General features: G+C 38.3%; 7 protein-coding genes across 7 annotated transcripts; 3 read left to right on the top strand and 4 right to left on the bottom strand.

Annotated features, from left to right (window-relative positions):
* Positions 1 to 135: 135 nt before the first annotated feature.
* On the top strand, positions 136 to 3,879 carry MSH6 (mismatch repair ATPase MSH6; the record flags this gene model as incomplete). The annotated part of the gene is made up of 1 exon (XM_056232478.1): positions 136 to 3,879. One exon carries the CDS (start codon positions 136 to 138, stop codon positions 3,877 to 3,879), a length of 3,744 nt encoding a protein of 1,247 aa, XP_056086753.1.
* Positions 3,880 to 4,180: 301 nt separating this feature from the next.
* On the bottom strand, positions 4,181 to 6,931 carry GIS1 (histone demethylase GIS1; the record flags this gene model as incomplete). The annotated part of the gene is made up of 1 exon (XM_056232477.1): positions 4,181 to 6,931. The coding sequence occupies one exon, from the start codon at positions 6,929 to 6,931 to the stop codon at positions 4,181 to 4,183; it is 2,751 nt and encodes a 916-aa protein (XP_056086752.1).
* Positions 6,932 to 7,930: 999 nt separating this feature from the next.
* DNF2 (aminophospholipid-translocating P4-type ATPase DNF2) lies at positions 7,931 to 12,781 on the bottom strand (the record flags this gene model as incomplete). Its single annotated transcript, XM_056232476.1, has 1 exon — positions 7,931 to 12,781. The coding sequence occupies one exon, from the start codon at positions 12,779 to 12,781 to the stop codon at positions 7,931 to 7,933; it is 4,851 nt and encodes a 1,616-aa protein (XP_056086751.1).
* Positions 12,782 to 13,466: 685 nt separating this feature from the next.
* Positions 13,467 to 14,189, bottom strand: UBC13 (E2 ubiquitin-conjugating protein UBC13; the record flags this gene model as incomplete). Its single annotated transcript, XM_056232475.1, has 2 exons — positions 13,467 to 13,898; positions 14,160 to 14,189. 2 exons carry the CDS (start codon positions 14,187 to 14,189, stop codon positions 13,467 to 13,469), a joined length of 462 nt encoding a protein of 153 aa, XP_056086750.1.
* A 2,150-nt stretch (positions 14,190 to 16,339) lies between these two features.
* RLI1 (Fe-S cluster-binding ribosome biosynthesis protein) lies at positions 16,340 to 18,166 on the top strand (the record flags this gene model as incomplete). The annotated part of the gene is made up of 1 exon (XM_056232474.1): positions 16,340 to 18,166. The coding sequence occupies one exon, from the start codon at positions 16,340 to 16,342 to the stop codon at positions 18,164 to 18,166; it is 1,827 nt and encodes a 608-aa protein (XP_056086749.1).
* A 696-nt stretch (positions 18,167 to 18,862) lies between these two features.
* ILT1 (Ilt1p) lies at positions 18,863 to 19,795 on the top strand (the record flags this gene model as incomplete). Its single annotated transcript, XM_056232472.1, has 1 exon — positions 18,863 to 19,795. The coding sequence occupies one exon, from the start codon at positions 18,863 to 18,865 to the stop codon at positions 19,793 to 19,795; it is 933 nt and encodes a 310-aa protein (XP_056086748.1).
* Positions 19,796 to 20,157: 362 nt separating this feature from the next.
* Positions 20,158 to 22,761, bottom strand: VTC5 (Vtc5p; the record flags this gene model as incomplete). Its single annotated transcript, XM_056232471.1, has 1 exon — positions 20,158 to 22,761. One exon carries the CDS (start codon positions 22,759 to 22,761, stop codon positions 20,158 to 20,160), a length of 2,604 nt encoding a protein of 867 aa, XP_056086747.1.
* Positions 22,762 to 25,404: the final 2,643 nt, after the last annotated feature.

Below are 25,404 nucleotides of genomic sequence, written 5' to 3'. Positions count from 1 at the left end.
AATACTTGAGAATATATCTAAGCAACTAAGCTTTTCGTGAAACCATTCCTGGTTAATAAATAAAGAATCTTGATTAAAGTAACCTGCAAAAAGTACATCTGTGAGAGGTTTGATTAGGCTGCTTTTCATTTCAAAATGGCCCCAGCTACCCCTAAAGCTTCCAAGACTGCGCACTTAAAAAATGCATCCACATCATCTCAAAAGAAAATGAAACAATCGAGCTTATTATCATTTTTTTCTAAACAGATGCCTTCTGGCACACCCAGCAAGAAAGATTGCAGGCCTACTTCGGTGACTCCACAAAATTCACATACTGAGAAGGTAACTGAAAAGCCAGAAAGTAAAAAGGCAGGTCAGCTTTTTGTAGATATAGACGGTGATAATGATTTAACTATGGCTGAAGAAACGTTATCAACTGCCAAAAGTGAAACTGCACATTCCCAGGAGCCCCAGTCCGATACCTTATTAAATGCTAATGTGACGGACGTTAAAAGTGCCATCACTGCCGATGATGATATGTCATCTTCCTCTCAATCACCAAGAACCCATAAAAGAAAGGTCAACTACGCTGAAAGCGACGAGGAGGTTTCAAGCACTACGTTTGGTACGAAACGAAAGAGAAGTAAAGTAATCGATAGCGAAAGTGATGAAGATGAATATGTACCTGATAAGAATGAAGCGGATGAAGACGATGATGATAATGATGTTATAGAGAGTAAAGGAGATGTCAAACACGAACTAGATGATAATGGTGACGATGACGATGATGATTTGCTTTCCTTAGCTGAAGCGACATCGAAGAGGAAAATACCGAATATTTCTCATTCTTCATCACCTTTTACAGGAAGCACCTCTCATATGAATTCAAAGGACAAAAGCAGACCAAAACAGATCCGAAGTAGATCTTATACTCCTCCTCGCAGCCAAAAATCAGCGGTCTCAAAATCCAGCAAATTCAATAAGCAAAATGAAGAAAGATATCAGTGGCTGGTGGATGAACGTGACGCTCAGCGCCGTTCCAAGAATGATCCAGAGTATGACCCAAGAACATTGTATATCCCATCCTCTGCATGGAACAAATTTACGCCTTTTGAAAAACAATATTGGGAAATTAAATCCAAAATGTGGGATTGCATTGTCTTCTTCAAAAAGGGTAAATTCTTCGAACTGTACGAAAAAGATGCATTGTTGGCTAATGCACTGTTCGACTTAAAGATTGCTGGTGGTGGACGTGCCAATATGCAATTAGCTGGGATACCAGAAATGTCATTTGAATACTGGGCAGCTCAGTTTATTCAAATGGGTTATAAAGTCGCTAAGGTGGACCAGAGAGAATCAATGTTGGCTAAAGAAATGAGAGAAGGTTCAAAAGGTATTGTCAAGAGAGAACTGCAATGCATATTAACCTCTGGCACTTTAACAGATGGTGATATGTTGCATTCGGACCTAGCAACGTTTTGTCTTGCTATTAGAGAAGAGCCTGGCAACTACTACAACCAGGCCCAATTGGATTCATCGACTATGGCAAAGAAGTTAAGTACAAAAATATTTGGAGCGGCTTTCATTGATACTGCAACTGGTGAAATTCAAATGCTGGAATTTGAGGATGATAGTGAATGCACCAAACTAGACACATTAATGTCGCAAGTAAAACCTATGGAAGTTGTTATGGAGAGGAATAATTTGAGCACGCTAGCGAATAAAATCGTCAAGTTTAATTCAGCTCCTAATGCAATCTTCAATGAAGTTAAAGCTGGCGAAGAATTTTATGACTCTGATAAAACTTATTCTGAGATCATTTCATCTGCCTACTTCCCCACGGAGGAGGACTGGCCGGACATTTTAAAGAATTATCACGATATGGGAAAAAATGTCGGTTTCAGTGCTTTTGGTGGTTTATTGTATTATTTAAAATGGTTAAAATTAGATGAGAATCTAATTTCGATGAAAAATATCAAAGAATACAATTTTGTAAAATCCCAACATTCTATGGTTTTGGATGGTATAACTTTGCAAAACTTGGAAATTTTTTCCAATTCGTTTGATGGTTCCGATAAGGGAACACTGTTCAAATTATTCAACAGGGCTATTACTCCAATGGGTAAAAGAATGATGAAAAAGTGGCTAATGCATCCACTTTTGCATAAAAATGATATTGAGAATAGGCTTGATAGCATTGACTCCTTGTTGCAAGATATTACTTTGAGAGAAGATCTTGAAAGTACATTTTCTAAACTACCTGATTTGGAGAGAATGTTGGCCCGTATTCACAGTCGAACGATTAAAGTAAGAGATTTTGAAAAAGTTATAACTGCACTTGAAACGATTGTTCAGCTGCAAAGCTCTTTGCAGAATAATAACTTAAAGGGAGACGTTTCACAATATATATCGTCTTTTCCTGAGGAGCTTGTCGAAGGTGTTGAAAACTGGACAAATGCGTTTGAAAGACAGAGAGCAATCAACGAAAACGTCATCGTTCCACAAAGGGGGTTTGATGTGGAATTTGATAAATCATTGGATAAAATACAGGAGTTAGAAGGCGAATTAATGAAAATTTTGGTGCGTTACAGGAAAGAGTTCAAATGCTCCAATATTCAATATAAAGATTCTGGAAAAGAGATATACACAATTGAAATTCCCGTGTCTGTTACTGCAAGAGTTCCATCAAACTGGGTTCAAATGGCGGCAAACAAAACCTATAAGAGATATTATTCCGACGAAGTAAGGACCCTGGCGAGATCAATGGCAGAGGCAAAGGAACTGCACAAGACGCTAGAAGAAGATTTAAAGAACAGGTTATGTCAAAAATTCGACGCGCATTATAATTCAATTTGGATGCCTACTATACAGGCCATTTCTAATATAGACTGTCTTTTGTCCATAACAAGAACATCAGAATCTCTAGGTACTCCCTCTTGTAGGCCAACCATTGTGGACGAAGTCGATGCAAAAACGAATGCCAAATTAAACGGTTATTTGAAATTTGAATCGTTGAGACATCCGTGCTTCAACCTTGGCGCTACCACAGCAAAGGACTTCATTCCCAATGACATTGAATTAGGTAAAGAACAGCCCAGATTGGGGCTGTTAACTGGTGCAAATGCAGCCGGTAAATCTACCATATTGAGAATGGCGTGTATTGCAGTGATTATGGCGCAAATGGGATGCTATGTTCCTTGTGAATCCGCTGTTTTGACACCAATCGATAGAATCATGACACGTTTGGGCGCTAATGATAACATTATGCAAGGTAAATCTACATTCTTCGTAGAATTGGCAGAAACGAAAAAAATATTAGATTTGGCAACGAATAGATCATTATTGGTTGTTGATGAACTTGGAAGAGGAGGCTCGTCCAGCGATGGGTTTGCCATTGCAGAAGGTGTACTACATCATGTGGCAACACATATTCAAAGTTTGGGCTTTTTCGCGACACATTACGGGACGCTGGCATCAAGTTTTAAACATCATCCTCAGGTAAGGCCACTGAAGATGAGCATTCTAGTGGATGAGGCGACCAGGAACGTTACATTCTTATACAAGATGCTCGAAGGACAGAGTGAAGGTTCCTTTGGTATGCATGTGGCGTCAATGTGCGGAATTTCAAAAGACATCATCGACAACGCGCAGATTGCGGCTGATAATTTGGAACATACTTCCAGGTTAGCCAAAGAGCGTGATTTGGCCGCCAACAACTTGGAAGGTGAAGTAGTTTCTTTATCTGGTGGTTTACAAAGTGATTTCGTTCGGATTGTATACGGAGATGGACTCCAAAATACAAAATTAGGTTCTGGCGAAGGCGTTTTGAACTATGATTGGAACATCAAAGGAAATGTTTTGAAAAGTTTATTTAGCATAATTGATAATTTAGATTCATAAATAATCTTCATATACTATGTAAAAAAGTTGTCTCTTTTTTTTTTTTCCAACTCATGGTCACTAGAAACAGGTTTTTTTACAAACAACAAACGACGGATAGAAAAATATAGCAAATTTATAAATTTTTGAGTTAACAATAAAGTAGATTAATTCGAAGAAAAGGTTTCAGTAGAGAATAATTAAAACATGGAAAATAAATACATTATAGAAAACCAAAAATAAAAAAAAAAAAAAATATTATTACAGGAAAAAGTTTAGAATTTTTTTTCTTAAACCCATTTTGTATGTCATTTTACCCTTCCTATGATTCAGCTACTTTAGCATTTTCCATTTCTTGAGTACATGGAATTTTCTTGTTCAAATGTTGCAGAACATGATCTCTTCTCTTGAATCTTTTTCCACATCTTGGACAAGAATGAGGTTTTTCACCAGAATGAACGGACTTTTTGTGTCTTGTTAGATGATGACCAGAAGAGAACTGTCTATTACATTCCCGACAAATGTAAATCTTACCATGATCTGACATAATAACTTCGTTTTCACCGAACTTAGAAGAATGTGAATGATAGCCGATACCATTATTATTCATTGAAGAATTACGATAGTTATCATCGTTATTAGTATTATCGTTCAAGATGGCGGAAGTGGGTTCTTGTTTATTACCGGTAAAACTGTAATCAAAGTTACTATTGTTGTTGCTATTATCGTCACCACTTAGTATTTTGGGTTTTTTGTGAAGAGGAGAAAAAGATGGACCTGCATCTAATGGATTAATATTATTACTATTCTGACGAATTCCAGTACCATTAGAATAATCGTTAATTGTGGAAGAATACATGAGTGGGTTACTCACACCCAAGGGAGACCTATAATCGTTGACAAAGGAAGATATGGGACTCTTTGAAGCTTCCCTTGAGATATTCAAAGTAACCACATTATTTCTCTTGAGGAACGGGATGTTAGAGGTTGAAGGTGATAATGGAGCAAGACCTGAATTTAATGGATTCTTGGAGTTGGTTAAGTAAAGAGATAATGGATTCGGACTATACGTTGGATTCGGAGACACTATCGGTAGACTATGAGGCGCTGATGTAGCAGCACCAGTAGCCACAGCTGCACCGTTTGAATATGAATTATTGCCATTACTACTATTGCCGTTGAATGCAATATTTCCATTTGAATTCATCGGTGAAGACAACGGCGGCAGCGTCAGTCTTGGCGAAGCAGTAGCACTGTTGGCCAATGTGGCCAAACTTAAAGCCAGCATGTTGTCATCGTTATCGCCACCTAGACCTGAAGACCCATTCAAAGTGGACGAATGCATCATCGAAGAAGGCACCGTTGAGATATTGTTATTACTACTGTTATTTGTAGTACTATTGGCACCTGTAGTATTGTTAGTTGCGGCAATGGCGGCAGTAGCATTGGCAACGCCATTGGAGTTATTATCGTTATTATTACTATTATTATTATTGTTACTAATATTATTATTATTATTATTGTTATTATCGTCATCATCATTATTATTATTACTATTATTGTAGTTTTGATTACCATTTGTCAATGTAGATGGATTAGTCGACGTAGCCGTTATGTTAGATAGCAAAGAATTTGTATTTGTTAAAGAAGGAGTGCCAAAATTACTGGAATTCGATGGAATATTCATCTGGGGCAATTGTGGAGTTAAAACCTTTCTTTTGAATTTGGAAGTGGGAACATCCAAAGTGGGCTCCACGATATTTGATAGATCCATCATTCTTGAAAGCAGCGGGGAAGAAATTCTGCTTATTGTGGTCTGGTTCATGTTCAAAAACTGGTTTACACCAGTGGGTGTGGTGGATCGAAGAGAACTACTTTGTGGTCTGGTCATGTTAATGTTGGAAAATAAGGGATTCTTATTATCTTCTAAATTTTGCAGCTCTTGAGAGGAATGATTTAGCAACTCATCAAAACTTCGAACCTTTTGAAACAGATCATTATCATTGTCGTTGTCATTGATGGATTCTCGTTGTTCGGATTCATTAGAATCATAGGATAAATTTGAGAACGCACCAGTTTTCTCCTCTTCCTTTTTAGGTCCACAAAGACACTTTAAAGGTTGCTTTCTAAGGACGGTTTGACGGTCCAGTAAGAATTCAGTAGATTCGCAAAGATTGTAACTATAATCAAACCCGGAGTATGCACTATAAGGGAACGTTATGATGAATTCGTGCTGGAATTGTGGTACTCTATTAAACTTTATGTCATGTTCTTTCAAAAAATCCGGAGAAGTTAAGATATTTTGATGACTCATGAATGCAGGACAGTTTTTCTTATCAGTTGGCAGATCCTTGGATAAAAAGTCCAAAAATTGGTCCGTACTTGAGCACGGTATAGAATACCACTGCTTGGGCCCACCAAAATGCAGATAATGCACTGAACATTTGTTCTGTTCGTCCAAATGCCATGGGAATGTCGACTTGGACTGACCAAAGAGCAGATGTCCATTGCTTGAACTTATGGAATCCGATAAATTATTCAAATTCCATAGGGTCAAGTCATAGGGGAAAATCGAGGAATTTTCGTCCACACCATAAAGTGGCTTCGAAAAAGCAACGGATTTCCAAAAATCCGTTTCTAAAGCCTGCAATCTTGTCAAATCATAATAATCTTGTTGATTGTCTAGGTTATAATTTTCCTCCAGGCTTTCATCGCCTTGGCTGCTTTGATTTATTCGAGACCCAGACTTCGCGAACAAGTTTTTCCACTGCATTAGATTATACGATTCGTTTCCATGACTACTTCCTATAGTGAAAATATCGTTCCCTTGTCTGTCCCATCGCTTGACATTTTGGTGAATGGGGGAGTTGATTCGAATGGACTTCAAACTTTCGACAGAAGGTGTACCCTCTAAAAGATCAAGCCATTCCTTAGGAGGAATGACTTTGACAATACCATTCTCCAACCCGAGTTTAGTGATTTCATCAATGAAATACTGGAAATTCGCGAATTCCATCATAGACGGCTTAAAGACGGGAACACCATCAATAACCTCAACAGGTTTGATTTCCATAATACGCTATTCTCCTTGACTATTCTTCAACTTCAAAAAAAGCTACAACGATGTTCACTTTGTGGAAGCCAATACTTTCTAAACGCCCAACAAAGAAACAAAAGAGTGATGATTGAAAAAAAAATTGGGAAAAAATAAAAAAATAAAAATCAGTGAAGGATGGATGGAATAGGAAAAACAACCAGTATATGTGTTACACGAAGAGTTTCTATAAGCAAAAGATTTAGCGACAATAACACGAAGAGGCTAAATCTAGTATAGCTTATTTATTTTCTGTATCAGACCAAACTTCTTTTGCCTTCTGTATAGCGGGGGATGGGGAAGAAGGGGCTTTCTTCTAGTTTTTTCCGTTAGCTTTTCCCGATATGCGTAGAAAGATACTTTCGAACACACACAGACACGCTCCTAATTGTTCGTCAATGTAAACGATAACTGTTATGAACGTCTTTTCAGCAGGTAGTGTTTAAGACTTTCAAACTAAGAAACCGTTCTTTTAGGTTTGTTTTTTTTACCTTTTCTCTTTCAAGTGTAAAAACCGGACCGGATGTGAACGCAAATGCAAATCAAGGGACCTGTAAGAAAAGACAGAATACACATTGGTAGTAATAGTAACCATTTCTAATCTTCTTCTATAAAGCAACCTACGTACCACAATATCACTACAGCGCGAGAAGCGACGGAATATATTTCCTTGAAGCACAAAACGCCACCCCTTCCCCTTGCCCTTGCCCTTACCGACCGACGCCCTTTCCCCTCAAAAAAAATTTCTTTCTTTTTGTTTTCCTCCGGCTTCGCTCTCCCGCTCTTGGCGCCGGGACAATTCCCGGGGCAGGGGCCACCCACCCAGCCCCTTCCCACCGGAGGCGCGTGCGGCGTTAGCTCCGTACCCCGCAGCGTGGGGTACGGCCGTAGGGCGTGATTTGCATGATGACAGTCGGTAAAAAAATCTATATCATATGACATTGCTTATACATGGTACAAAAGAACAAAATGTTATCGTTAACGAGGTTGGTCTCGGCTGTGCTGGCTGAGCAGCGTCTCCGCATGGTTGATGCCCGGCAGGTCCAGTGAGGCGCGTGCCCTTTCTATAGAGTATCTTGTGTCCAACTGGTTGCTGGCTAACATCTCTTCTCTTGTGCGGTCCAGTGAAGTTCTGAGCTTATTGCCGCGGGCGCTGGCCATAGACCTTCTTGGTAAGTTCATTGCGATGGTGACGGGGTCGAGTTGGTCACGACGGTCCAGGGTAGTAGACACGCGGAATCCCTTGCGCGAGCCCTTCTGACCCTCGAGTATGCTCATGGGGATTTCTTCTGTGATTATGGTTTCCTGTGAGTGGCTGATGCCGTCGAGATGAGTGTCCAGCGAGATGGGCTCCTTGAAGTCCGTGAACGTTTGGGAGTCGTCTATTCTGGGCCTGTCAGGGTCCGTGGGGTCATACCCTTGTGGGTAGCGGTCGAAATCGCCGCGCTGCCACATTTCTCTGACGATCTCTATGTCTCTTGGATAGAAGATCTTGAATATACAATCAATGGTAAACCTGGGTAGTAAACAGAATAGCACGCCGACGAAGAGGACGGCCCAGAACGCAGGCTGTCCGAACACGCGAGCTGCGCCCTTGTAAAACTCGTTGCTCGACGACGAGCTTGTCCAGATCCCTGTCCAGCCATAAAACACAAGTAATGACAGCGCTATGAATAACCAACAGAACCAGTCCCATCTGTACTGCTCCATGAAAACGTAAAGATTGCATGAGGTGACAGCAATTGCGGTGACGAAGACACCTACGAAGTAACGATGATCTAGTCCCATTCCGTTATCGGTCACAATCATGTTCTTGTGATATACCAAATAGGGGAAAAAAAAACATATCACTGACTGGTATATACCATCCAGCATGTACCAAAGAAATTTCGTTTGGTTCCATTCCTTTCTTAAAATACCCACACGGTACAATTGCGGCACCAGCATCGAGACGGTGTCGGAGACATCTTGGTCTAATACAGCTAGTAGTATGACTGGCACGGACGTGAATGCCAGGTTATAAAATGTCAGATACGTGTATTCAAACAAATACGATCCGTCGTAGCTATTGTAAACACCATACCAGAATAGCGCCAACGTGAAAATAACATTCTTGTAGAAAAACTGTGGAATCATCTCCGCCAACCTTTTATAACACCATTTACCGTGCACTAACATCAATCTTGTCACGTATCTGAACTGCCCAATGGCATAATCAGAACACATGACAGCTTGTCTACCTTCTTCACCTGCAATACCTACACCGACGTCTGCAGATTGAATCATGGCCACATCGTTAGAACCATCGCCAATGGCCAAAGTCATAACATCTAAAGTGTTCTTGACCAGTTTGACCACTGCAGCCTTCTGTGCTGGAGATACTCTACAACATAAGACAGCTTTACAATTCTTACACAACAGCAAAAACTTACGCCTCATTTCTTCACCATTCAATGCCATTTTCAATGCGTCACCATCGATGATAACAGCAAAATCTCCCTGTGGCAAACCGTGCTCGTTTTTGGCCTCTTTCAACTCCTCTTCGGATCCACTCATGTCGAATTTTTCTTTCAAGTACTTCGTTAGCAAACTACTCACTACCGAAGCGGGATCATTACCATATTCTTCCACATCTTCTCCACCGGCTTTTACTACTAGTAGTTCCATATCATTGTTCAAAACGTTACAGGAAAACCCAATGTTAATGGCAGTTTCCACTTTGTCACCTGTCAAGACCCATAACTTTATACCAGCTTCAGCTAGCAGGGCGATTGAATCAGGAACACCATCTTGTAAACGATCTTCAATGGCCGTACCACCCAGTAAGATGAGCTCACGTTCAATGACATCCGTGACTTTATCCAGTTCTTCTTCCCTGTTAGTCACGGATGCAGCGGCCACATCGTAGGTTTTAACCCAGCGTTCATATTCGGACCATGAAAGTTCTCTCTGTGCCAAACACAATGTCCTTAAACCTTCTGTGGCATATTCTTCCAAATGAAGGGCTGTTCTTTCCAATAAAGTAGCGTCGTTCTGAGTACGGTTCAATCTTGAGTAGATAACAGAATCCGCACCTTTACAGATCAATAGCACTTTGGGTTCATCGCTCGGTGCAAGACCCGGAACTTTGATGATACAACTCATTCTCTTCCTAGACGAATTGAATTCAAGTATGTTCAATACTTGAAATTCCTTTTGAACGCCTTGGATTTCAACAATCAATCCATTTTTGGTATTACCTACGAAGCTATACCCTAATTGTCTGGCGGTGCAGACTAAAGCAGATTCGTCAGGTGATTGAGCCTTAATGTCCAGTTTTTTAGGATCGTCCTTATTTGGTTCCACAAGAACAGAATGACATAAAGCTAGTGCCAGCAGGAAGTGTTCACAACATTTCTGTTGGTTATCACCACTGAACCCCTCTAGATCTCCCACAATTTCCTTTGATACGAAAGTTAACTCGTCCGGAGAAAACTGCGAATTCTCACTCATTGACCTTAACTGATCAATCATTATTTCTCTATCCTTTGCTATCTCCTCCTTTTCACGATGGCCTTCAGACTCAACATCGATACCTTGTCTTTTTCTCAAACCAGCCAACGCCTCCGTATAGGCACGTCCATAGGAAATACCGTTAATGGTACATTTCTTGAATTCCATGACATTTTGTGTCAACGTTCCTGTTTTATCGGAGAATATATATTCAATTTGACCTAAATCATCGGATATGTTCCAGGATTTTGGTGTACATGGATAATCTAGCTTGGCATTATACAAGAGAACATCGGTGTAAATAAAAATAGCCTGCGCCGTCTTGATGATTTCCACGGAGATGTATAAGGAAATTGGAACTAGTGATTGATAGAGAATAACTGCCACCCAAAAGGAAACAAAACCATTTGTGGATGCAGAGCCTGCAACGGTACCAAATTCGAAAAAATCTCTCGACTGCGGTTTCTGTTTATAATAGACACCATTAACGATACCAGCAACAAAACATAGGATAAACAATAATCCAAAATTCAAAAGCACTGAAAAATTCAGCTCTCTTGAAATTCTGGACTTTTTGGTTGGGGTAACACCAGCGTTTATCATGATCTTAGTGTCATCACCAGTAAATATGACCATACCCATAGCCCACTTAGTATTTCTCAAGGTACAGCCTCTGAGTAACACGTTATTGATGTTAACTGGTTCATTTTTGATTTTACCATTTTGAGTATCCTGCCATTGGAAATTACCTTGGTAAGAGTACAAGTTGGCATGAGGCCCTTCACTCTCCACCCAAAACTTTGTTCGGGCAATATCTCTTGAACTCTTGATAGTCTTGCTGCATTTTAATGATTGACGAACCTTTAGATTTGTTTCACCATCCAAATTTTTGGTTTCCACATAGCAAGCACCATCTACATCTGATGTCGATAGTAAAATTAGATCAGCGGGGATTTCATCGTTGTTGTGAACACGAACAATATCACCAACTTTGACATTTTTCCAATAATCTTTGGCAAATCTACACTCAGGCGCTGGCTGTAACGTTCTATCAACCAAATTTTCATCATCACTGTCTCTGTTATTATTTGCTTGTGATATTGTTTGGTTTAAGTTATCGTAATCTAAAGAAGGACGACCATAATCAGCAGACATTCTATAGCTACCAATGGAATCTAGGGAACCACGGGGACCAGAGCTTCTTGAGTTTCTCTTCCTACGTAATTCTTCCCTCTTTCTTTGCGTTTTTCTTTCTCTACCAGCAGCAGTGAGATTCTCCGAGAAATATTCAAAAGTCTTCACCAAAGCTCTAGTATTTGCCTTTTTAAACCGTCTCCATAAAGAAACATTATCAAAGGCCACGTTTTCATTATTCACGCCAGTTAGAATATGCGTTCTTGTATTATTAACTTCTAAATCCAATACAGTTCTTCTAGAATCCTCAATACCATCCTTAATCGCGGTGATGATAACAATAACAATCAAGGGCACGGATGCAAAGCCTGGATTCGTCACACCAAATATTTGGAAAGCACCTAGGATCAGCAGTATCAAAAAGTAAATATTGGCGAAATTGTGAAATTGGAAAAGGATGTTCTTGGGGAAAAATGTTAATGGGGTATATTTTGTAGTTCTGATTTTATTACGAGGATAAACGATCAACGGTAAACCGTCTTCATCAAGCTTGTCCTCCGGTAAGGGCAAATTATAGAACACAGTTCTTAATTCATCAGATCTATTTTGCAGAGCCGAATCTTCAATGCTATCTTCTTTGGTACTAAATTCATCAATGGCATTATGGAAGTTCTTTTTGGCCCATTTTAAAGTTTTTGACCTACTTACATCCATTCTACCTAACTTATTTCTTCTTGTACCGAAACGTACTCTTTTCATTTTATGGTCCGTCTGCAAATCATTATTGCTGCTTTCATTGTTGTCTAGTTCAACATCATCAAACCCTCTCGTATTAGGCATCGGTGTTGCCTGAAACGAATGGAGGTCATCGTAAACTTCATTTTCGTGTTCGTGTATCTCGGCTTTTTTACCTTTAAATTCATCGTCGTCATCAATATCATTATCGTTACTATAATCGTCGGTTCCATCAAAAGTAACTTTTGATAGATCGGGCGTACTAATGTCTTTCATGGGCTTAGATTGTCGTTTCAAAACAGAATCGCTGGTCTTCGCTATTTCAATATTTCCGTGTGCATTACTAGGGTTTTCAAATTGAAAACTATCATCAAACGGCGACATGGACGACAGGCCGTTGGATGCTGACCTTGAGGCATGCTCAGTATCGTCTTTAAAAGGAGATGGTGGTTTAGAGGGATTTGACATATATGTGTTGAGTATATGCTATGAATCTCTTCCAAAGATTTCTTTTCCTGAAGGACTTGAGAGAAAGAACGAACAAAAAAGAAAGAACGAAAAATGAGAAGGTAAATAGAAACAGGAACAAATGGTTTTCTTACTCTCCCAACACTCTTGCGTTTAACCAATTTTTCTTCGATTAGTGTGTTTTAGCTAAATCTCTGTAACAGCAGAAAGAAGCACCGAAACTGATACTGAAAAGCAAACCACTGAGTAAATAACGAATATAGATTTGTCTATGATTACCTATTTCTTCATAGAATAAGAGAAGATCAACAAAAGCGACAACATCAAGAAATATATTGACAACCTTATGATCCGGAATTAAACGTGGACCCTCGAGCGGACTACTGCTTACATCACGGTGTAGGACGATCAATTCCGGCTTCCATGGAACGAACGGTTGAAAAATTTGGTGCGAAAAAAAAGGAAAAGCACTGTAAAAAGCAAACTAAAACGCGTCGAGTAAAATTTAATGAAATAAGGTTGGAGGCAATCATTTTTACTGACGCTACATAGACAGGAATGTGTCCTTTGAAACGGCAGTTTTGACTTGGACATTTATCGTGATTTCTCTTCTGTTGCGGCATAAAAGGTATATACATATATACATATATATATATTCAGTTGATATAAAACTATAAAGGGATGATCACTCGGGTTTCTTCTTGGCAAACGATCTAGTCCATTCGCGAGCCTTGGCTTTGGCACCTTCTTCATTCTTGATCCAGTCCTCAGCAACGTCATTAGCTAGGGGGTCATTAGGATTGGGGCTAGCCAGCAAGGCTTGAATAGAGAGTAAAACAGTTCTAATCTGCAAAGCGGGCGACCAGTTAGTTTTAAGCACATCGAGGCATATACGGCCTAATCTATCGATGTTGGGATGATATATTCTAGTTAGAAAACGTACTTTTGGTGCTTCCATTGGGTAGTCGTCGGGTAAATACAATTCTAATTCGAAGACACCGTCTTCATATGGCGATTGCTCTGGGCCTTCGATTGTCACTTGGAAGTAACGTAAGTTGTCGTCATGTGGTTCTGCTGTGATACCAGGTACTGGATCACTTACTAACTTTTCAGTCTCCTAAAAAAGAAAAGATAAGAAAGACATTATGTTTAATGACCATGTAGGCAGCTCCGCCAAATTCCGCTCATATATAACTGTCACAGATGTACACAAGGGAAGGCAGAACATTGCTCTAACTGGACAAAAACAGCCTTGTGAATACTTTCGAGTTAATATATAAATTTCACATTTTATTGAGAGGGAAAGTGTGGGACGATCCTGGGATGACAACCCTACGTCAGGGATCGTTCATCGTCAACTATACTTTTTTAAACATACCTTGATAATTCTCTTAGGTAATGATGCCATTTGTAGTTCTGCTATAATGGACTGGCTTACTCGGAATTACAAAAAATAGATTCGAAAAGGGCAAAGTAAAGTTGTTTCTAGAGATGTTATGGTAAGTAGTGGCGCGCCATCATCTAGAATCGCTTATCCTTTGCTTCAAAACTTCTTGATGTCGGGTAACCAAATAGAAGGTAGTAAAGTATGATGGCGCCTGAGCAATCGAAGTATATATATGAAGGGAAAAACTTAGTGTTGGACGGCCTACAAATTTAACCATGTGAAGAGAAAGTAAATGAAAATCAACTCATGTTGCCTTGCAACATGAGTTTTTTGGCAGTAACGTTTTTTTCCGGAAATGGTACTTGACATCACTATTATTTTCTATCCGCACTTTCCGATGTGGTATACCCACTTGAGCAGAAAATTTGTTCTTCTTGCTCTAGCCTGACCTCTTCTTTCAACATAGTTTCGAATGCTTGTAAGAACTTCCACCAGTCTTTTCTCAAATTGTCTACCAAAAAATGAGCTAGCCATCGGTCGATGCGGAATATCTCTCAAGGAGAAATTGTTCTTACTCACCGCTTTTTTTGGCCTTGATATGCAGATTTCATCTTTGCACTCTTCTTATGGTAGTCCGGCTTGTAGTGATTCATTTTATTACAAGAGGGAAGCTATCACACTAACTTTTTTACCATTTGTAACCAAACTTGCAGGCTGTTTTCGGAAGAAAAGTCTATGAAATTTCTTCTCAAAAAGTATCATCATATGACATGTACACCGCTTGGTAATGAATCCACGAAATTTGATGCGCTAAGAAGCGAATTTCCAACGGGAAGAATCGTGATACCGTCCTTGAAATCTCAATTCTTCAGTTCCTATTCGTGATTTCCCACGATATATATCGGGTATTTTTCCATTAGTTCACTCAGCACTGTAATTAATGTACTTGAGACTGAAAGAGGTATCTATGAATGCGCAATTATCATCTAGATTAGCATTTGTAGCTTTGCTCTCATAGTCGGATATTTATCATTTTTGCTTAGATTTTTTGAGGAATATGTGCCACACCGAAAAGGCCTTCATCAACTGCATCGATTTTTACATCGAGCTTTCTGTCTTTTTTATAATCATTTTTTGTTCGGAACACGCTTAAAATCGTATCATTCGATAAGTTAATATATTCTTGGCGCCCTTTCTCCTGGCTTACTTTAACCAAAATAAGGGGTTTTCAGCATGCTCCTTATCTATACAGTATTTTAATGGAAATATTGAAATTAAAGTTATGGAAGTGTACATTGAAACCCATGCTACAAAAGTTTCAAGGCAAACTTTTATATTAAATAGCATAAATTCTATAAGATGTTCTCAATGTCTCGGTGTGATAAATTTTTATTTGCTTTTTTTGGCTTCATCTTTTCCTGTAGTTTCCTTTCAGTATAATTGAGGAGATTTTGTACGGAATATTTCTAAAAAGGCTGGAGGAAAAGGATCTATTTAACTGAATATATTAAAGAGGTTAGGTCACTTTTCCTTATTAGCTCCTTTCACTCACATGAAGGAAAGACTAGTTTCATTCAGCAGAGCTCCAGAAGAAACACCGATAGAGGAACAAAAGAAGAAAAAACTTGAGGCTGAAGAAGGGTTGTTTACATAGGATTTTGATTTTGCTTCATCAAATATGGCTTCACCAACTAATCAGCATCCATTAGCCGCCGAGCTGCCATTTTTTTCATCGTCCTCAATGATCAAACTTTATCACACTATGAGAAAAAGTAACTGAAAAAGCTTCGTTTAAGACCTCGAGTAGAATAAGTGACTTAATCGAAAAAAGAATACTCCACTCTTCATATATTGTGACTGCTAAACATAATATATACTCTGGTTACATTTATCGTCAAGACATTAAACACAATAGCGTGATAGCCTCCTCTTCTTGTTACCTCATGTGCTTAAAGTAGATCAGTGGCCGGGTAGTTTTGGGCTGAAAAATTTTTTTCTATTTTTTTTTCATCGCATCGCTTGCTAGCAAAGTGAAAGTGAAAAAAAAGCACAGTAAAGCTGTCCTTAATACCTTTAATGCCTCTGTGTTTGTAGATCCTTATTGTAGTTTGTTTTAGTCCAAATTTCACTTAACTTTCTGCAAAAGTTCTTTAAATACACGACGGATTATAATGAGTGATAGAAACAGTCGTATCGCTATTGTTAGCGCTGATAAATGCAAACCCAAGAAATGTCGTCAAGAGTGTAAACGTTCATGCCCTGTTGTGAAAACTGGTAAATTATGTATTGAAGTCACCCCGACTTCAAAAATTGCGTTCATTTCCGAAATCTTGTGTATCGGTTGTGGTATTTGTGTTAAGAAGTGTCCATTCGGCGCTATTCAAATTATTAACTTGCCTACTAATTTGGAAGCCCATGTTACTCATCGTTACTCGGCCAATAGTTTCAAACTGCACAGATTGCCAACTCCAAGACCTGGTCAAGTTCTTGGTCTAGTTGGTACCAACGGTATTGGTAAATCCACTGCTTTGAAGATATTAGCTGGTAAGCAGAAACCAAATTTAGGTCGTTTTGATGATCCTCCTGAATGGCAAGAAATCATTAGATACTTCCGTGGTTCTGAACTGCAAAACTATTTCACCAAGATGCTGGAAGATGATATTAAGGCTATTATCAAACCTCAATACGTCGATAACATTCCTCGTGCCATTAAAGGACCCGTTCAAAAAGTTGGTGAGCTTTTGAAGTTAAGAATGGAAAAGACACCGGAAGTTGTGAAGCGCTATATCAAGATTCTACAATTAGAAAACGTTTTAAAAAGAGATATCGAAAAGTTGTCTGGTGGTGAACTGCAGAGATTTGCCATTGGTATGTCATGTGTCCAAGAGGCAGACGTTTATATGTTTGACGAACCCTCATCTTATTTGGATGTTAAGCAGCGTTTGAATGCCGCTCAAATTATTAGATCTTTGCTGGCTCCGACTAAATACGTCATTTGTGTTGAACACGATTTGTCCGTCTTGGATTATCTTTCGGATTTCGTTTGTATCATATACGGTGTCCCATCTGTTTATGGTGTTGTTACCTTGCCAGCCTCTGTTAGAGAAGGTATTAACATTTTCCTGGATGGTCATATTCCTTCCGAGAATTTGAGATTCAGAACTGAAGCTCTACAATTCAGAATAGCCGATGCCACTGAAGAATTACAAGAGGATACTGTTACTCGTGCCTTCACTTACCCAGGTTTGAGGAAAACACAGGGTGATTTTGTATTGAATGTAGAAGAAGGTGAGTTTTCAGATTCTGAAATTTTGGTCATGATGGGTGAAAATGGTACCGGTAAGACCACTTTGATTAAATTACTAGCCGGTGCACTAAAACCAGACGAAGGACAAGATATTTCAAGGTTGAATGTTTCTATGAAACCACAAAAAATCGCACCAAAATTCCCTGGTACTGTTAGACAATTGTTCTTCAAAAAAATTAGAGGTCAATTTCTAAGTCCACAATTTCAAACAGATGTCGTCAAACCGTTAAGAATTGACGATATTATTGATCAAGAAGTCCAACATTTGTCCGGTGGTGAATTGCAAAGAGTCGCCATTGTCTTAGCCTTGGGTGTTCCAGCTGACATCTACTTGATCGATGAACCATCTGCTTACCTAGATTCTGAACAGCGTATTATTTGTTCTAAAGTTATTAGAAGATTCATCTTGCACAATAAGAAAACTGCGTTTATCGTCGAGCACGATTTCATCATGGCTACTTATCTGGCTGATAAGGTCATTGTCTTTGAGGGTACTCCTTCCAAGAATGCCCATGCAAGAGCTCCAGAATCTTTGTTGACCGGTTGTAACAGATTTTTGAAGAATTTGAATGTTACTTTCAGAAGAGATCCAAACTCTTTCAGACCAAGAATTAACAAGTTAGATTCCCAAATGGATAAAGAACAAAAATCATCAGGGAACTATTTCTTCTTAGACAACACCGGTATTTAAGCATATTGGAATTCGGAGAGCAAAGAGGGCGATTGTTTTATTTTGGGTCTAGAAATGTGGAGAAATGATTAAGATGTTATAATGTTTTTGCAAAACAAATGAGTATTATTTTACATTGAGTTTCTTCCCGGAAAACGAGTGGGTTATCCCTAGATATGCATCTATATTACTACGACATTCGGTCAAATCTCCCACATTCATCACGTCATAACCACAAAGTGAACAACCTTCCTCCACCGATTCTCTGAGCTCCAATTTATTTCATTTTTTTGTAAACAACTACATTCTATTTATTCTCTATTTATTTTATATACCTATTGTATTTTAATCAATCTTTATTTTGTCCATACTTCTTCTGCAACCTAAGCAGCTTTAGGGAATTCTTTATCAAGTATTAGCCGCAATGCCTATTTGAGGATGATATTAAAGTCCGCCTAAAATATCATCCGATTATTTGTTCAAGGCGAGCGCCGGAGAAAGATGCCGCCGGGTAATGAAAATGCGCAATCTGTTCTCGATAACATTTTCTATGACTTACTAGATGACCTCTTATCGCATCTCCCGTACAAGAACTAATATAAATAACGCGTTCCTTGGGTGCCTTCTTCTTTTTACAGATCTCCACATATGCACTAGATGCAGAGAAATAAGAACGGAGGTCGCTATAGCATAACATATATTTGAAAATAGACATTCATGATCTCAGAGAAGGCTGCTACCGCCTTGGCCACCGTAGCCACCGTTTGCTGGTGTGTTCAGTTGATTCCGCAAATCATTTACAATTGGAAGAAAAAAGATTGTACTGGACTACCACCCCTAATGATGTTTCTCTGGGTTGTTAGTGGGATTCCATTTGCCATATACTTCTGTGTTAGTAAAGGTAATGTCATCCTGCAAGTTCAACCTCATCTTTTTATGTTCTTTTGTTCTATCAGTTTTATCCAATCCTGTTATTATCCACCAGTTAGTATGGCAAGGTCTAAAATTGTTTTGATAATAGCCACTATTATTGCGGTAGATGTTGGTATGGAGGTTGGTTTTATATTATGGCTGAGACCTCTTTATGGGAAGGGTGTCAAATGGCCCGACCTGATCTTTGGTGTTTCTGCGTCTGTCTTGTTGGCTGTTGGATTGCTTCCTCCCTATTTCGAGTTAGCCAAAAGGAAAGGTCGTGTCGTTGGTATCAACTTTGCTTTCTTATCTATCGATTCATTGGGAGCCTGGTTATCTATCATTAGTGTTATTCTGGGCAATATGGATATCATGGGTATTATACTATACTCCATCGTTGCAGGAATGGAATTGGGAATCTTTGCATCTCATTTCATATGGTGGTGCAGGTTTAGGCTGCTTACCAAAGACAAAATTGTTGACGAAGAGAACGACGGAACTCAAAAGGAGGAGCAGGATGAAAAACTTGAACAAGAGATCGGCAAGAACGACCACAATGTTACTAGCACCAATATGGACGATCATTCAATTCGTGACGATGCTTCAAGCTTTGCAGATGATTTGAACGTATATCAGAGCGCTGATGGTGGCATGCTGTCGAGAACCCAAACACTGCATGCTGTTCATGGAGTTGTCGCTAGAGCGGAGTCGGATCACTATTCCAGGCTGAGTCTATAGGCATGGTGACGTTTCGTTTCTCACTTTTCATTCTTTTTATCTCTTTTCTGCAGTACGCCTGATGATATTAATAACAAGTACCTTGGCGCGGTGCTTATCTATTTGATTACTAGGCTTAACAGTACTTGTTAATTATGATGGTTGTGCGACCTCAAGACACAGTTATCGAAAAACCAGACTTAATACTGTTGATCATGGAATGGAATATTAATCAATTTGCTAAATGTTTTTCAATGTTGAAATTTTCGAAAGCACAGTTTGAGAACAAGGCTGTTGAACATCTTTTCATTTTTATGTAAACTCATTATATGCATATTTTATATAGACGCGCGTACACATGAAGAACTTTTACAGTCCATTTATCAAAAAAATATTTCGATCATGCCGTAGCACACAGTTCCAGTAACTGAAAAAAACAGGACGAAACAAGCGACATAATGCCAAACTGGTGCTAAAGTGAACCTGCTGAATAGTAACAACAAGCAGGCGCAGATCAAAATAAGAGAGACTAGTAGGGAAATGATAATAATGGCTATTAGAATATTTTGAATCTCCAAGTCTATCTCATTGTTATTTTGCCCACGAAACAAAGACAAAACAATTCCCAAGCATACACTTGCCATTATGCAAGATGTTAGTAGTGCAGACAAGTATAGAAATGTAACTACTTCATCATGTCTATATTCATAGATGGATTGCGAGTCCTCTATATCTTGTTGCTGGTATTGTAGATATCTTTGAACATCGTCGTATGAGGTCGATGTTGAATTAGAACTGAATGATGCCATGGAGCCATAATTTGGAGAATAAGAGGGGCGTTTAGGCGTATGAAAAGCACTTTGTGATGTTTTCTTGTCATGGCGGATCAAGCCTCGTAGCTTTTCACAAAAATCGTAGGTACGGTTGATGAAGTTTCTGCTAAACAAAATAAACCCGTAATCAGCAGGGGGACATCCTAAAAGTAACGATTCTTCATTATCTGTTGTACTATTGCCTCCATGCGTATGAATGTAAAAGGTGTTATCTAAATTATCTTCCTCTTGCTCATCAAATTCGTTCCAATACCTAATAGGCCTGATAGTAGTTTCTTTAACTGGTTTTTTTGCTTTTTTGTCAATTTGGACCCTTCTACCACTGTTACTACTACCCTGAGAAACGTTTGTCGACGTGCTCAATTCGAACTCTTCCTCTATATGATCTTTACCCAGCTGAAAAAATTCATCAGGCGATAAGGAATCGTTGGGACTCATTTTATATTGGTCTCTCAGTAAAAGCTGAAATAGATCATTCTGTAAGTCATCTGAATGTATTAATTCCAAGCATATCTTCCATGTAGTCAAGACAGGTGGTATTAAACTACATTGAAATTCGTTTGTGACGAAAGATTTCATCAACTGTCTGAACTTATTATCTTCGTTGTTTGATCTTTGTGCAAAGTTATTCGACCGACCAAGCTTCCTAACTTCTAAAATTGGAAAAGGTAAAGTGGATACATTACCCATGGTAATAGATTCGTCTAATGATACAAGGTATATATCTCCATTATCTGCCGATATGAATCTTGTTCTTTTGAAATCAAGTTTGGGTTCAATGGTTTCTAATTGATGAGATTGAATCCATTCCAAAGCTGTTTTATTGATTGATGACGGATTCAAAGACTTTATAAAAGCACACATATCCTCCGTGTTGCCATCTCTCATGGAGGAGAGAATATATTTGACATCCTTCAGAGGTAGACTGCTTGTGACAACATGATTTCTTAGGCCACCCACATGACACATTAAAATGCAATTGTCTTCAGCAGTTGAGCTGATCATCATATTCGGATGCTGATTTATATTCTCATCAGTGAGTAATAAGGGACTACTTTTGTTATCATCAGTGTCCAATATACTTAGGGACAGGTGTGTCTCGTTTGGCTGTAGCGCGGATGGAAGTATGCTCTTCTGTTTAGATCGGGACAATGTATGTTGCAAGTCATTAAATGACTTCGCTGACCTTATAGACTTGCTACCCGCAGACATAATGTTGTCTGTAGTGTCTAAAATCCCCTTTGAAGTGGATATAATACTATCATCTATAATTCTAAACCCTATCTTCAGTAACATAAACTTAAGTCCTTCTACGTCTTCAGAGGATAATAAAAATCTTCCAAGGGCTTCAGATTTGTCTATGAGGGCAGTATCAAATTCTACCGAAGAGTCGATCATTTTCGAAGTTTTCTTATTTGATAGCAACGGAATTGATCTCGGGGATCCTGATAGAAGGGAATTGTTAACTTCTGGACTTGAATTTGCATGAACGGATTCATTTGGGCCGTTTGAGGGACTTGGCTCTTCCATTGGTTCAGTAGGGTCTTCGAATTTATTCTCCAAGTCATGTAAAACATCAACAATCAGAGAAAGTTCCAGAAGGTACGGATCTAAATCGAGCTTCATAAACGATATGCCTTCATGCCCATTTCTTAAACTCTCTAAATTTCTAATTGAGCCAACGTAGTCACTTGCCGTTAACGGATTTTCTTCATTTTGAGGAAATTCACCTAGCAGTTTCTTAAATAGTTTTCTCAAGGCAATTCTTTGTACGATTAGAAACCTTGATAGTAATTGTAATTCAAAATTACAGCCGTCCACATGAGCGTTGATAATCTTTAGTTTACGGAGTTTAAAACGGCTCTTAGAGTTTTTGTTTGAGCCTTTTGAAAAATCGATTATTGAGGATTCAATAGAAAGAATACGTGTTGATATTTCCTTAATTTTCAAAGAAACGAATAGATTAACATTTTGAAATTCATTATCGAAGGCCACAGCACATTGACTCAACAACTTTTCAATGCCTGAGTCAGTCGATTTGTATTGATCATAAGTTGCTACTTTTCTGATCACTAGTTTTAGCTTTTCATAATTGATATTGTAAAACTTCCACTCAGGATTTGATTTATTCAATATGCGATCTTCAAATTTCATTCTTTACAGGCCCTCTTATCTGTCCTTGCTTGTGTATGATAAGGACTGAAGGGATATCTAAAAAAAATAGCAAAAATAAGTAAGCGAGTATTGAACTTGGTCTTTATTATATTCAAGAGAGCAATAGACGAATGATTAGTTAATGGATTATATGAATCTTTTGATAGCGCTTACAGTAAACTTTTCCGAATGTTGCCTTCTTTTATTTATTTACCTTTCTCTTTTTTTTTTAGTTTTGACTCTTCCACTTGCACCCATAGTAGAATCAGGGAATACACAAAGTTTTATATCCCTGTAAATTAGGAAAGCAGCGCCACGGTTGAGCTGCTGCACGGAATTTCTGCCGAAGTTAAGAACTGCGCTTGATGTTAGTATCCGGAAGCACTATCCTAATTAAACATGGCGCTGTTTCAAATTGGCTTATTACTCTGATTCGTTTTCAAATAGCAATATTCTCAAGTAACAGTTGAATCCTCCGAAGAAAAGAACTTGGCTTTGTAATTTTCAATCTTTTGAAGTTCATAGCATAACTATCAAATGTCACGTTTCTTATATTATATAAATACAATGTGATCAAGAATGTCTGTATTTAAAACCCTATTTAAAAATTGCTTGCAACCTTATCCGTCAAATAAAGCTTATTTATTTGATTAGGTAAGGAAGTGATGTCAGAACTAGTGAGCCCCACTATGTCTGGGGGCTAATGACTGCAACATAGCAGGTAGGATGAAATTAGTTTTAGCATTTTGCTGAACGGCTTTATTTGTAGAATGTGCCAAGAGATAATTGAAAACTTCAGGTACCGCTGTTACACCACAAGTTTTACGTAAGAACACTTGATGCCCTGCATACAATAAAATGTCTCTTTGGTAGCATGAAGAAATCAGTGAAGTGACTACTGTTCTTTTGATTAATACACTCAGTATAGTTCAGAAATGCGGTTTCTTGGCCTCAAATGACAGTGTTCTCATCGCTTTGTACAGTCTCTTGATGGCATGAATTTAAAGTAGCAATGTGCAAGTGTTTACTTTGAAATATACTTGCCACATGAGACCTCACGAGCTAGGAGGCAATAAAATGACTGTAAGTAAAATATGCCACTCAACTTTAGAAATTTAAATGCTTTTCGTATTCCCATTGAATTAGAAGTTTCTTGTTCTTCTACTAGCATGAAAAACTAAAAATCGTAAAAACATACCGAAATATTAAAAGAAATCTAAATATATGAGTAATACATTGAAAGAACTCACGTGCTAGCGCTCAATCTAACCCCCCTCCTGAGCAAAAGTTTATCGAGCAGTGTATATAGGTGTTAAATTCTGGAATCAAAACCATCATTTTAGAACAAATGCCAGTCCATTTGATTATTAGTATAGCAGGTTAAGATCATTATTATTATTGCGAGAAAAACAATATCACCTTTATCAAAAAAAGAAGTTTCTACAATTATCAAGATTCGCATTTTCCATAAATACGTAGATAATTGGTGCATTACTCTAAATTAATAGCAAATTTTTCTTATAGGAAGTGAGAGGGGCATACAAAACACACGCCGATTGGACATATTAAATAACTCAATGCAATAGAAAGTTCAGGAATTACAGTAAGTTCATGTAACGAATGACATCTTTTGAGTATAAATTCAGAGTTGATACTAAATTGATAATCCTTCAACTTCGATTGCACCTGCTGTCGAACAACTCGTTTGCTATATATGACAATGACGATCCCATTTGTTTCAACAAATATGGAATTAAAAAAAATGCCACCGGATTTAACTGATCTATACAAAGGAACGCATGTCTTTGGTACACGGCCTTGGTAGGACGCGAAGCCTGTTCTTGTATTACGGGCCTGAGTACCCGTTGATGTCAGAGGTGTACCTGTCGCTAAACTAGTTGTCACGGTGATTCACGGGATGTTACTTATCCTATATCTGATATATAAGATCTTGTTTATACTTGAAGGATAGAGGCGCAGAATCTCGGATCTCACTAATTGTTCATTTTTTTTTCCATATTCAAGATAGTAAATCCAAGCAGTCTTGCCATTTGCTTTAACGTATTCATTCTTATGTGTTTTGTTGATAGTAGTATAAATTGAGAATAGAAGCAGAACTCTTTCTTAGACTATATAAGAGAGGTATATAAAAAACACGCCGATTAGACATATTAAATATGTTCAATATGAAAATAAACTAGTGAATTTACTATAAGTTCAATGTAACGACACATATCATTTATATATATATATTCCAAGTTAATGTTCAAGTAATGGATTTTTGACTCCAAGTGTACCCACCAATAGAATGTCATTTCAACATTCTTCATATTGACCATTAAAATCTTGTGACATTTGTTGGGATTCCATTTTTGATAAGGTTAATAATATTATGTATATAGAATATACTAGAAGTTCTCCTCATGGATTTAGGAATCCACGAAAGGGAATCAACACTTTCACATAATCTTATTCTTATTTCTTTCTTCATTTTATACGTCTTTATTCATTGATCCTATTGCATTATCAATCCTTGCACTTCAGCTTCCACTAACTTTGATGACTGTTCTGAATCTTATTTCACTGGTCTAATAATTTTTGTCATCTTCTTAACACCGTATATGATAATCTTCTAGTTACGTG

This window comes from Saccharomyces kudriavzevii (genome assembly GCF_947243775.1).
Source record: "Saccharomyces kudriavzevii IFO 1802 strain IFO1802 genome assembly, chromosome: 4".
NCBI classification, from domain to species: domain Eukaryota; kingdom Fungi; phylum Ascomycota; class Saccharomycetes; order Saccharomycetales; family Saccharomycetaceae; genus Saccharomyces; species Saccharomyces kudriavzevii.
Note: the sequence above shows the minus strand (reverse complement) of the source record. Positions and strands in the feature narration are given on the sequence as shown.